This window comes from Acomys minous, assembly GCF_964271855.1.
Source record: "Acomys minous genome assembly, chromosome: 7".
NCBI lineage: Eukaryota > Metazoa > Chordata > Mammalia > Rodentia > Muridae > Acomys > Acomys minous.
Genome location: NC_140488.1, coordinates 34,870,449 through 34,884,433, shown reverse-complemented (window position 1 = coordinate 34,884,433; position 13,985 = coordinate 34,870,449). Strand labels below are relative to the sequence as shown.

The following is a 13,985-nucleotide window of genomic DNA, read 5'->3' as shown; positions in this document are numbered from 1 at the left end:
TATTTTTATATATGTGCATGGTGCTTTACTTGCATGTATGTCTCTGTAAGGATGACAGATCTTAGGGTTACAGACAGTTGTGAGCTGCCATGTATGTGCTGGGAATTGAACCCAGGTCCTCTGGAAAAGCAGAATCTAATTCATTTGTTAATGCAAATCTTTATTCTCTAATTAGCTTAGATATCCTAGACGCACAGCCAGATTTTCTACAAGTAGTATGTGATGGTATGATTTGTTCCTTCTCAAGACTTGAGGGTTTTGTTTATTTTCCTCCTCTCACTCTACCAGCTACTATTTTCAATCCACTGGTAACAGAGGTAGGGTGTTTCCATAGCCTAGTGCTCACTAAGCTTGCCTAACCATGATGTAACCAAAAGAATCCTTGTCCAATTCTGAACTTCATGAGATGAACTGTTAAGTATGCTTGCTCCACGATTCTTCTGACAGATGAACATTTATCATAATTGTAAAAAAGTCCCTGTCCCTCTTTATCCTCCTATCAAAGAACATAATTGGAACAATCAGGAGTTTATAAGTTTATTTTAAGTATTTCATCACTCATTGTTTTCCAGACAGGGCTTCTCTGTGTAGCCTTGGCTGTCCTGGACTCGCTCCTTAGACCAGGCTGGCCTCAAACTCACAGAGGTTGGTCTGCCTCTGCCTCCCGAGTGGTAGAAATAAAGGTGTGTCCCACCACAGCCTGACAAAGGAGACCCCTAATAGTATTAATAGCAAGGACAGCAGGCACCCTCACCTTGTTTATGACATGAATGGAAATGATTCTAGAACTTCATCTGAATTCTATTTAGAACTTTCATCCGTATCCAGGATCTTTGTGTCTATGTCTGTGAGACTGGTGGATGTCTCTTCCCAACTTACCTTCGTTCCTTCTGTGAGAGTCGGAGTTGTGACATCCAGTTGTCATTCTCGAGTTAGTTCAATTGGTCGTGGGAGCCAAGAGCAGGCCCCCAGAGAGCCCTGAGGGCCCCACAGCCCATGGCAGCAGAGTCACCATCACAACCAGGAAGAGCCTTGGCCTAGGCTGCCTGGCCCACTCACCAACAGCTCAACCATGAGAAGAAAGGCCAAGACCAAGCAGCTGCCCAGGACCTCCACTGCCGCCCCCAGTGCAGCAGCCACCCCGCCCAGATCCAGGCAGCTGCCCACTACCTCCACTGCTGCCCTCAATGCAGCAGCCGCTACGCCAAGCTCCAAGCAGCTACCTGCCACCTCCAATGCTGCCCTCAGTGCAGCAGCCGCTACGCCAAGCTCCAAGCAGCTACCTGCCACCTCCAATGCTGCCCTCGGTGCAGCAGACACCAAGCCCAGCAGCAAGCAGCTGCCCATGACCTATTCTGCCGCCCTCAGTGCAACAGCCACCAAGCCCAGCTCCAAGAAGAATGGCACAGGGAGTGGAGGCCCAGGGGGACCCACATCAAGACAAGACAAGAAGAAGGTCATCCAGACCAAGGTTTTGGGAACAGTAAAATGGTTCAATGTAAGGGACGGATACGGTTTCATCACAAGGAATGACACCAAGGAAGACGTATTTGTGCACCATACGGCCATAAAGAAGAACAACCCCAGGAAGTACTTCCACAGTGTAGGAGATGGAGAGACCGTGGAGTTTGACATTGTAGAAGGAGACAGGGGCACGGAGGCAGCAAATGTTACAGGCCCTGGTGGAATTGCTGTTCAAGGAAGTAAATACGCGGCAGACCGGAACACACGCTGTGCAGATCAGAGGGGTCCTCCAGGCCATCACCAGCACAACTGCCAGAACAGCCAGAGTGAGGAAAAGAGTGAGGGAGCGGAAAGCTCTACTGAAGACCGGGCCCCACAGCGCTGGCCATTTCCTGAGCGAGGGTTCACACCTTTCACTATGAGGAGGCGAGGTGGGCCTCGACCACAGTATTCCAGCCGCCCTGGGCAAGGAAAAGCCATGGAGGGTGCTGACAAGCAGGGTGCACGAGAGCAAGGCAGACCTGTGAGACCGAATATGAGTCAGGGCTACACACCAAGATCCCTCAGGGGCCCTCCTCGCCAAAGACAGCCTAGCGAGGACCACAAGGAAGAGGACAAGGAACATCAAGGAGCCTCTGGGACCCAAGGTCAGCAGCCACCTCAAGGTCGGCGTGGCTGCAACTTCACTTACAGATGCAGACACCTGGAGATCCCTAACCCACAAGATGGCAAAGAGACAAAGACAGCAGATCCACCAGCTGAGAATCCGCAGGCTCCCCAGGCTGAGCAGGGCGGGGCTGACTAAATGCAGACTACCATCTTTGCCATCAGCTGGTTTGGTCATCCAACCAGGAAAAATGAAAAGGAAATTTTAGCCACAAGAAGAGAACAATGATTAGATCTGAAGACCTTAAGCGTGCTTCCTTTTGCCCCGTTGACCAGATACTCTAGAACTATCTGCATTGTTTGTGCTGCATCGGGTTATTACTTTTCATAACGATGTCCCTTTTTTTGTCATGGCAGACATGATTTTTTTCAAGGCCTGGTTTTTCTCGATACAACTTTAGTGGTGTTTACCTTGTTAAATATCAGGTCAAGTTCAGATTTTTAAGAACTTTTTTTTTTTCAACTTTATTTTTAAAACATCAATAAACTGCAAGCACACTTAAATAAAGGTCTCAATATATATATAAAGTTGTCATTCTCAGTTATTTGAAACAAATTCTAACAAGTCATGCTAGAACTCCATGCCATACACTGCTTACCCCCAAATGAGAGAGAGAGAGAGAGAGAGAGAGAGAGAGAGAGAGAGAGAGAGAGAGAGAGAGAGAGAGAGAAGGAGGGGGTGAGGGAGAGAGGGAGGGAGGAAAGAGGGAGAGAGGGAGGGGGAGGGAGAGGCAGAGAACAGCCTGAGGGTCTTACTGTGCTTTCCTGGCTAATCTCAGTTCCTGAGCTGAAGCAATCGCCCAGCCTCAGCCATGTGATTTCTGGGATAATACAAGTGCACCACCACTCCTGCTTGAGACCACTGTCTTCTTTCTTTGGTTGTGTAAGGCAGGCTTCTGTGATACAGCTCTGCCTGTCTTTGAGCTCCCGACTTTCCTGCTTCTACCTCCTGGGTGCTGGGATTACAGACATGTGCAGGATCATGCCTGGTTCTGAGACCATCACATCTGTTGTCTTAATGTGTATCCATGTCTGTCCCTTTGTCTTCTCCCTGTTCTCCCTTTACATACACACACACACACACACACACACACACACACACACACACACCAGGTACTAAATAATATCATTCTTCATACTATTCTGTAAACTGTTCTTTTCTGTCAACAGTCCATCATCTTAGGGGCACAGTTGGTAGAGTGCTTGCCTAAGTGGCCCAAAGCCCTGATTTTATCCCCAGCACCTTGTACAGCCAGCCATAGTGGCACACCCCTGTAACCCCAGCACTCCAGAGGTGAAGGCAAGGGAATAAGACATTCACACTGTCGCCGGGCATGGTGGCGCACACCTTTAATCCCAGCACTTGGGAAGCAGAGGCAGGAGGATGTCTGTGAGTTCGAGAGCAGCCTGGTCTACAAAGTTGAGTCCAGGAAAGCCAAGATTACACAGAGAAACCCTGTCTCGAAAAACAAAACAAAACAAAAAAGAAGTTCAAAAAGTCATCAGGGGCTGCAGAGTGAGTTCAAGGCCAACCTCAGACATGAGACCCTGTCTCAACAACAACACTCTGTGCAGTAACCTCACGCCCTTTTAGCACTATGCCACACCCCCCCTCAGCTGTAGGTAAGCATCTATAAGTCCTGCCATGGGAGCACTTCAGCTGCAGATCCCTCCCTCCCCAGCCTCCTCAGCCCTGTCCCTGGACCATCCCCTCTCCTGCATCATCCAATTGCATTCACCAATATTCAAAAAGGCTGTTATTTCTCCCAAGGTATCAGAGCTTCAGACCCACAACTTCTTCTCTCCCTGGGGATCTGCTGCCTGCCTCTGCCTCCCATGTCCTGACATGAAGAGCAAAGCATGTGGCCGGTCTGGTCTACAAAGCAAGACCAGGACAGCCAAGGCTAATAGAAAAACTCTGTCTTGATAAACAAAACAAATAAAGAAAGAAACCAAAAAAGCATGGGCCACCACCACCTGGCCCAACTCAGTGTTTTTGAGACAGTAGCTCTCTTATTCCCAACAGATCAAATTGGGGCCCTTTTTTTCCCCAGATCTTTCTTTCCCTCCAAGCACCCCTCCCCCCACAAGCAGATGACCTCTGTCTCCAGAGCACCAGTAGCAGAGAGTACACTTGGATCCTTCTGTCCTTTGGGCTTTGCAGTCCCGGAGGGAAAGATGCCTGTCTTTCTGCTCAGGGCTAATGCACTTCCTTTCAGCTGTCAGCTGTCTCCGTGTGTGCTGCTGGAGCAGGGGACATGGTGGTGAGGAACGCGGTTCACATCTTAAAAGTAAAGTGACAGGAACTACTGAATATGAAAATGTGAATTAAGGGCCTGTGAGATGGCTCAGCAAGACTGACAATTGGCATTCAATTCCCAGACTCCGTGATGGGACGAGAGAACTAACAGTTGTCCTCTGACCTTCACATGCGTGCCCTGATTGTGCATACACACACACACACACACACACACACACACACACACACACACACACACACAAGTAATACATTTTCTTTTCAAGTTGAGGAAATTTTTAATTAAAATAATGTGATGTGAAGGTGGGCAGATGGCTTAGTGAGTATGTTACTTCCCATCCCCGTGTGTGGAACTGGAGTTCACATCTCCAGACCTCATGTAAAAGCTTGAGGCGCTGTGTCTATGGGGAGATGGGAGGCAGAGACAGAGAGACAGGAAACCCCAGGAGCTTGAGGCTAGCTAGCCTGACTCTGTGTCAAGGTGCAAGATGAGGGGCGATAACGAAAGTTGTCCTCTGATCCTCCGCACATGTACTTGCCTACACACACACACACACACACACACACACACACACACACACACACACACACACACAAGCTTTAAAAACACAGTGTAATGTCACAGGGAATTATCGGTCATAAGAGAGGTGGGCTGAGGAGAGGGGCCATTTCTAAGCCATGTGAGTATCTGAAAAAGCTGTCTGGGCCAACACCTGAGGGTCATTGGGAAGCACAGAAGGAAAGAAGCTTCCTGTGGAGAAAGCAAAAGGATGGCCAAGTGCGTCTGAGTGAAAGAGCAGGAAGGAAGGTCAAAGGAACCAGTGGAAGCCAGGCTGCAGAAGTTGGAAACTGTCTGAAACTTGAAAGCCAAGGTGTAACATCATACGATTTATGGCTTTCATTTCATAGTGAAAAATTGCCTGTTTCCAGGACTGACCATTTGGTACTGGATCACCGCTTGGTGTGCCCTTCCCTGGGGAAGACTGTTTCCCCCACCCTCAGCGTTCCTTAGTTGTCTGTGGTTCTTTCTGTGGGGATGAGGCCTTAGGACTTTCCCTCATTCATTTTAGCATGCTTGGTGTCGTTGTTCAGTCATGTTATGTTATGTTATAATCACCAAAATAAAGAAATATTTTTTAAAAGTTCAAAAATTAAAGTGTTAGGGATTGATCCTAGGGCCTTGGACTTTCTTTCTTTCTTTTTCTTTTTTTTTTTTTTTGTTTCTTTATTTTCATTTTCTAGACAGGGTTTCTCTGTGTAGCTCTGGCTGTCCTGGACTCACTTTGTAGACCAGGCTGGCCTTGAACTCATAAAGATCTGCCTGCCTCTGCCTCCCTGAGTGCTGGAATTAAAGGCGTGTGCCACCATGCCTGGCTACAGCCTTGCACACATTCGGCACAAACATTCTACCACTAAACTATGTCTCTGGGTTTCTTGGTTTATGCTTTTTTCCCTATCTATTCTTCGTTATGTGTATCTATGTGTGTTTGTGTGTAAGTACACCCACACGTGTGCAAGTGGTCATGAAGGCGTAGGTGCTCTATTCCCTGGAGCTGGAGTTACGGGCTCTGATGAGCTGCCAGTTGCGGGTGGGAATCAAAGCCTGTCCTCTGGAAGAGTAATATGTGCTCCTAACTGCCCAGCCTTCTCTGTATCCCTGATCATGCATTAAAGTAGTAGCTGCGATGTGGAGGACGGCTTGTGGGGAAGCAAGAATGGAAGCAGGGAGGCCAGTTAGTGGACCACTTCCACAATCCAGTATGAGGAATGAATAAGGAGAACCTGTTGAAAGGAAAGTAAATGCATTTGAGATGTGGGCTCGCTCTCAATTCTATCAGCTGGATGTGATGTAAGGAGTGAGAGGAAGAGAAGAACCAACGATAGTCCTCGAATTATGTCTATAATAATTGGGAGAATAAGTACCATATTCTTTTTAAAAACTGTCTTATCTTTCTTTGTGTGGTGGGGTGGAGTGGGGTGGGGTGGGGTATCATGGTGTACATTTGGGGGTCAAAGGAAAATTTTGTGGAGTTAGTTCTGTCCTTTCACCCTGTAAGTTCCAGGACTGCACAGAAAATGTCTTTTCCCACTGAGCGACGTTGCCAGCCCGGAAGTGTCATTTTCTCAGATGAAGAGGAACAGCTTTGTAAAAAAGCCAGTGACCATGCATTGGACATGTTTCTGAAATGCTTATTGCCTATGTAAGTGGATCTATCAGGTAAGCAGTCAGATGTTGGATTAGTCAGACATTTTGTCATTGTGACCAAAAGCCTGAGAGAAGTCATTTTAAAAAGGGACTTAGTGTGGTGTGAGGTTTCAGGGCTTATGTACAGGGGGATAATTAGGCTCCATTGTTCCTAGGCCTGAACTGAGGGGGAACATGATGAAAGGAAGTGGAGGAGCAGAGCCAGGAAACAGTAACAGGAAGTGGCCAGGGCAAGATAAAGCCCCAAGAGCATGCCTCCGGTGACCCTTTTCCTTTAACTGTCACTACTTTCCCACTGTCCAATTTGAAAATCTATCAATGGCTGTAACCCTTACAGTCCAGTTGCCTCTGGAGCATCTTCTGGGCATCTCTCAACTTAATCAAGTTGTCAAGATGAATGATAACGGAGATGGAATCTTTCAGCACAATTGTGGATGGCTTGCTGCAGATACAAGTTTGGGAGTTGCCTAGGACTGGAGAGATGGCTCAGCAGTTAAGAGCACTTGCTCTTTCAGAGGACACCGATTTGGGTCTCACCACTTACATGGCAGCTCACAACTGTCTGTAACTCTGGCTCCAGGAGATCTGACAGCTTCTTCTGGCCCCCACAGGTACCAGGCACACATGTTATACACAGAGAGAGAGACACACACAGAGTATATACATATATGTATATACATACAAACACACACATACATACATATGCAGGCACACATACACATAAAATAAAAAATAAACAAATATCAGAACAGGATGAGGTTGCTAAAGATAAAGTATAGCCAGTAAAGAGAATAGATCTTAGAGAACTGAATCCTTTGGTACCATATTGTGGCTAGAAATAAAATCATCAAAGAAGACAGAGATGCCGTGGCTAAGGTTGGAGGATGGATGTTAGTACAGGATCAGGGACTACGCAGTACAGCAGAAACAGCAGTCCAGTAGCACACTACAGAGGAGGTACGATTGCTGTTGGAGACAGCAGTCATAGCAGAGAGAAAGGAAGGGAACTACCTCCTTGTCCTTGTCTCCGCCAAACTTCTGGCAGTAATTCCCATTAGCCAAACATATCAGGAAGTCAGAAAAGAAAGGAGCCTGGGAAATGTCATTGTCTTCTGTACTCAGCATAGCAGGAAGAAGCAAATAGGCACACAGCCAGCCTGAGTTTAAAGGAAGAGGAAATGATCCTCTGCCAAGTACCAAAGATAAATATGACGAGAGCTGGGAAATGCCTGTTGCATTTAGCAACAAGTAAAAGGTTGGTGACCTAGAAAAGAGCAATTGGAATTGAACAGTGTCAGCAAACACCGGAAAGAAAGGAGTTCGAGAAAGAAGGGCTAAGAGCAGTTGCAGCTTTGATTACAGAGGGGGAAAAAAGCAAATGTTTTTGCTGCAAAGTAACAGAGGGGAATGAGGTGATACGTGGAGGGGAAGAGAGGCTGACAGGTACTCTCAAGATAGGAGAAATAACAGCACATTTGAATATTGGTGAAAAATAATCTGAGAAGAGTGAGATTGGATGATGCAGGACAGGGGATTGTTGAGGGACAGAGCTGAGGAGGCTGGAGAGGGATCAGGAGCTAAAGTGGGGGAAACAGTCTTCCCCAGGGAAGGGCACACCAAGCGGTGATCCAGTACCAAATGGTCGGTCCTGGAAACAGGCAATTTTTCACTATGAAATGAAAGCCATAAATCGTATGATGTTACACCTTGGCTTTCAAGTTTCAGACAGTTTCCAACTTCTGCGGCCTGGCTTCCACTGGCTCCTTTGACCTTCCTTCCTGCTCTCTCACTCAGACGCACTTGGCCATCCTTTTGCTTTCTCCACAGGAAGCTTCTTTCCTTCTGTGCTTCCCAATGACCCTCAGGTGTTGGCCCAGACAGCTTTTTCAGATACTCACATGGCTTAGAAATGGCCCCTCTCCTCAGCCCACCTCTCTTATGACCGATAATTCCCTGTGACATTACACTGTGTTTTTAAAGCTTGTGTGTGTGTGTGTGTGTGTGTGTGTGTGTGTGTGTGTGTGTGTGTGTGTAGGCAAGTACATGTGCGGAGGATCAGAGGACAACTTTCGTTATCGCCCCTCATCTTGCACCTTGACACAGAGTCAGGCTAGCTAGCCTCAAGCTCCTGGGGTTTCCTGTCTCTCTGTCTCTGCCTCCCATCTCCCCATAGACACAGCGCCTCAAGCTTTTACATGAGGTCTGGAGATGTGAACTCCAGTTCCACACACGGGGATGGGAAGTAACATACTCACTAAGCCATCTGCCCACCTTCACATCACATTATTTTAATTAAAAATTTCCTCAACTTGAAAAGAAAATGTATTACTTGGGTGTGTGTGTGTGTGTGTGTGTGTGTGTGTGTGTATGCACAATCAGGGCACGCATGTGAAGGTCAGAGGACAACTGTTAGTTCTCTCGTCCCATCACGGAGTCTGGGAATTGAATGCCAATTGTCAGTCTTGCTGAGCCATCTCACAGGCCCTTAATTCACATTTTCATATTCAGTAGTTCCTGTCACTTTACTTTTAAGATGTGAACCGCGTTCCTCACCACCATGTCCCCTGCTCCAGCAGCACACACGGAGACAGCTGACAGCTGAAAGGAAGTGCATTAGCCCTGAGCAGAAAGACAGGCATCTTTCCCTCCGGGACTGCAAAGCCCAAAGGACAGAAGGATCCAAGTGTACTCTCTGCTACTGGTGCTCTGGAGACAGAGGTCATCTGCTTGTGGGGGGAGGGGTGCTTGGAGGGAAAGAAAGATCTGGGGAAAAAAAGGGCCCCAATTTGATCTGTTGGGAATAAGAGAGCTACTGTCTCAAAAACACTGAGTTGGGCCAGGTGGTGGTGGCCCATGCTTTTTTGGTTTCTTTCTTTATTTGTTTTGTTTATCAAGACAGAGTTTTTCTATTAGCCTTGGCTGTCCTGGTCTTGCTTTGTAGACCAGACCGGCCACATGCTTTGCTCTTCATGTCAGGACATGGGAGGCAGAGGCAGGCAGCAGATCCCCAGGGAGAGAAGAAGTTGTGGGTCTGAAGCTCTGATACCTTGGGAGAAATAACAGCCTTTTTGAATATTGGTGAATGCAATTGGATGATGCAGGAGAGGGGATGGTCTGGGGACAGGGCTGAGGAGGCTGGGGAGGGAGGGATCTGCAGCTGAAGTGCTCCCATGGCAGGACTTATAGATGCTTACCTACAGCTGAGGGGGGGTGTGGCATAGTGCTAAAAGGGCGTGAGGTTACTGCACAGAGTGTTGTTGTTGAGACAGGGTCTCATGTCTGAGGTTGGCCTTGAACTCACTCTGCAGCCCCTGATGACTTTTTGAACTTCTTTTTTGTTTTGTTTTGTTTTTCGAGACAGGGTTTCTCTGTGTAATCTTGGCTTTCCTGGACTCAACTTTGTAGACCAGGCTGCTCTCGAACTCACAGACATCCTCCTGCCTCTGCTTCCCAAGTGCTGGGATTAAAGGTGTGCGCCACCATGCCCGGCGACAGTGTGAACGTCTTATTCCCTTGCCTTCACCTCTGGAGTGCTGGGGTTACAGGGGTGTGCCACTATGGCTGGCTGTACAAGGTGCTGGGGATAAAATCAGGGCTTTGGGCCACTTAGGCAAGCACTCTACCAACTGTGCCCCTAAGATGATGGACTGTTGACAGAAAAGAACAGTTTACAGAATAGTATGAAGAATGATATTATTTAGTACCTGGTGTGTGTGTGTGTGTGTGTGTGTGTGTGTGTGTGTGTGTGTGTGTGCGCGCGCGCGAGCGTGTGTGTGTGTGTGTGTGTGTGTGTGTGTGTGTGTGTGTATGCATGTAAAGGGAGAACAGGGAGAAGACAAAGGGACAGACATGGATACACATTAAGACAACAGATGTGATGGTCTCAGAACCAGGCACGATCCTACACATCTGTAATCCCAGCACCCAGGAGGTAGAAGCAGGAAAGTCAGGAGGTCAAAGACAGGCAGAGCTGTATCACAGAAGCCTGCCTTACACAACCAAAGAAAGAAGACAGTGGTCTCAAGCAGGAGTGGTGGTGCACTTGTATTATCCCAGAAATCACATGGCTGAGGCTGGGCGATTGCTTCAGCTCAGGAACTGAGATTAGCCAGGAAAGCACAGTAAGACCCTCAGGCTGTTCTCTGCCTCTCCCTCCCCCTCCCTCTCTCCCTCTTTCCTCCCTCCCTCTCTCCCTCACCCCCTCCTTCTCTCTCTCTCTCTCTCTCTCTCTCTCTCTCTCTCTCTCTCTCTCTCTCTCTCTCATTTGGGGGTAAGCAGTGTATGGCATGGAGTTCTAGCATGACTTGTTAGAATTTGTTTCAAATAACTGAGAATGACAACTTTATATATGTATTGAGACCTTTATTTAAGTGTGCTTGCAGTTTATTGATGTTTTAAAAATAAAGTTGAAAAAAAAAGTTCTTAAAAATCTGAACTTGACCTGATATTTAACAAGGTAAACACCACTAAAGTTGTATCGAGAAAAACCAGGCCTTGAAAAAAATCATGTCTGCCATGACAAAAAAAGGGACATCGTTATGAAAAGTAATAACCCGATGCAGCACAAACAATGCAGATAGTTCTAGAGTATCTGGTCAACAGGGAAAAAGGAAGCACGCTTAAGGTCTTCAGATCTAATCATTGTTCTCTTCTTGTGGCTAAAATTTCCTTTCATTTTTCCTGGTTGGATGACCAAACCAGCTGATGGTAAAGATGGTAGCCTGCATTTAGTCAGCCCCGCCCTGCTCAGCCTGGGGAGCCTGCGGATTCTCAGCTGGTGGATCTGCTGTCTTTGTCTCTTTGCCATCTTGTGGGTTAGGGATCTCCAGGTGTCTGCATCTGTAAGTGAAGTTGCAGCCACGCCGACCTTGAGGTGGCTGCTGACCTTGGGTCCCAGAGGCTCCTTGATGTTCCTTGTCCTCTTCCTTGTGGTCCTCGCTAGGCTGTCTTTGGCGAGGAGGGCCCCTGAGGGATCTTGGTGTGTAGCCCTGATTCATATTCGGTCTCACAGGTCGGCCTTGCTCTCGTGCACCCTGCTTGTCAGCACCCTCCATCGCTTTTTCTTGCTCAGGGCGGCTGGAATACTGTGGTTGGCGCCCACAGTGTCTCCTCATAGTGAAATGTGCGAATCTTCGCTCAGGAAATGGCCAGCGCTGTGTGGCCTGGTCTTCAGTAGAGCTTTCCGCTCCCTCACTCTTTTCCTCACTCTGGCTGTTCTGGCAGTTGTGCTGGTGATGGCCTGGAGGACCCCTCTGATCTGCACAGCGTGTGTTCCGGTCTGCAGCGTATTTACTTCCTTGAACAGCAATTCCACCAGGGCCTGTAACATTTGCTGCCTCCGTGCCCCTGTCTCCTTCTACAATGTCAAACTCCACGGTCTCTCCATCTCCTACACTGTGGAAGTACTTCCTGGGGTTGTTCTTCTTTATGGCCGTATGGTGCACAAATACGTCTTCCTTGGTGTCATTCCTTGTGATGAAACCGTATCCGTCCCTTACATTGAACCATTTTACTGTTCCCAAAACCTTGGTCTGGATGACCTTCTTCTTGTCTTGTCTTGATGTGGGTCCCCCTGGGCCTCCACTCCCTGTGCCATTCTTCTTGGAGCTGGGCTTGGTGGCTGTTGCACTGAGGGCGGCACTATAGGTCATGGGCAGCTGCTTGCTGCTGGGCTTGGTGTCTGCTGCACCGTGGGCGGCAGTGGAGGTGGCAGGCAGCTGCTTGGAGCTGGTCTTGGTGTCTGCTGCACCGAGGGCAGCATTGGAGGTGGCAGGTAGCTGCTTGGAGCTTGGCGTAGCGGCTGCTGCACTGAGGGCAGCAGTGGAGGTGGTGGGCAGCTGCCTGGATCTGGGCGGGGTGGCTGCTGCACTGGGGGCGGCAGTGGAGGTCCTGGGCAGCTGCTTGGTCTTGGCCTTTCTTCTCATGGTTGAGCTGTTGGTGAGTGGGCCAGGCAGCCTAGGCCAAGGCTCTTCCTGGTTGTGATGGTGACTCTGCTGCCATGGGCTGTGGGGCCCTCAGGGCTCTCTGGGGGCCCGCTCTTGGCTCCCACGACCAATTGAACTAACTCGAGAATGACAACTGGATGTCACAACTCCGACTCTCACAGAAGGAACGAAGGTAAGTTGGGAAGAGACGTCCACCAGTCTCACAGACATAGACACAAAGATCCTGGATACGGATGAAAGTTCTAAATAGAATTCAGATGAAGTTCTAGAATCATTTCCATTCATGTCATAAACAAGGTGAGGGTGCCTGCTGTCCTTGCTATTAATGCTATTAGGGGTCTCCCTTGTCAGGCCGTGGTGGGGCACACCTTTAATTCCACCACTTGGGAGGCAGAGGCAGGTCAATGTCTGTGAGTTTGAGGCCAGCCTGGTCTAAAAAGTGAGCCCAGGACAGCCAAGGCTACACAGAAAAAGCATAACAAACATCCATTGAGTTGAACAACTAACTCTCTGTGATAAGATCCTATATCACCCAAGAATCATATATTCAAGCCTTCAAACTCCACTCATTTACAGCACGAGGCCATTCCACTATCAGGGTATAAGTTCCCAGAAGGTAGACCATGGGAGTGATTCTAAGTTGAGAGTCTGTAGCATGAATTCTGCGACCTAATCCAGACTGCAAAAGACAGGAAGACAAGCACCACACACATATTCTCTCTCCTATGTGGATCCTACTTTCAGTCACAACACTAGAGAGGATCACAACAGAGGAGAAAGGTTTTACAGGAGGGACTCGAGTATCAGAACACAGTGATCCAAAGTGACACAGATTTGTCTGGGAGTGAAGTGGTACAGGAGGACCAGGGGAACGGAAAAGAAAATTGATGGGGAATAGCAAGCAAAGCCAATTAAATAGAAAAGTCAGAATGGAACATTACAGCTCACTGGAATTTTTCAAAAATACAAAGAAAAAGCCAGGTGTGGTGGTGCAAGGATGTACCACTTGGGAGGTGGAGACAGGCAGAACAGGGGTTTCAAGGTCTTTCTCTTCCTATACAATGAGTTTGAAATCAGCCAGGGCTCCATGAGACCCTGTCTCAAAACACACACACACACACACACACACACACACACACACACACACACACACACAAAATAAACAAATACAGAAAAAATAAGAGTGGAAAGATGGCTCATGGGCTAGGATCATATCCTGCTGAGAACCTTGGTTTCATTCCCAGCACCCATACATCACAACCATCTGTAAATCTAGTCCCTGGGTACCTAACGCCGTCTTCTCACCTCCTTTGGCACCAGGCATGCACATGGTGCATTTACAAAACATTCATATACATCCAAAATTTTGAAAAGCAGAAAATTTAATTTTTAAAAAAGAAAAAAAAAAGTTACATTTATAACAGCACTAGAAAAAAAGTGAAATACC

General features: G+C 47.9%; 2 protein-coding genes across 2 annotated transcripts; one reads left to right on the top strand and one right to left on the bottom strand.

The window, feature by feature from the left end:
* The first annotated feature begins 746 nt into the window (after positions 1-746).
* On the top strand, positions 747-2,621 carry LOC311601726 (Y-box-binding protein 1-like). Its single transcript, XM_084789417.1, has one exon. The coding sequence runs from the start codon at positions 1,073-1,075 to the stop codon at positions 2,267-2,269; it is 1,197 nt and encodes a 398-aa protein (XP_084645543.1). The 5' UTR covers positions 747-1,072; the 3' UTR covers positions 2,270-2,621.
* An 8,348-nt stretch (positions 2,622-10,969) lies between these two features.
* Positions 10,970-13,028, bottom strand: LOC311601907 (Y-box-binding protein 1-like). Its single transcript, XM_084789676.1, has one exon. The coding sequence runs from the start codon at positions 12,515-12,517 to the stop codon at positions 11,321-11,323; it is 1,197 nt and encodes a 398-aa protein (XP_084645802.1). The 5' UTR covers positions 12,518-13,028; the 3' UTR covers positions 10,970-11,320.
* Between the last annotated feature and the right edge of the window lie 957 nt (positions 13,029-13,985).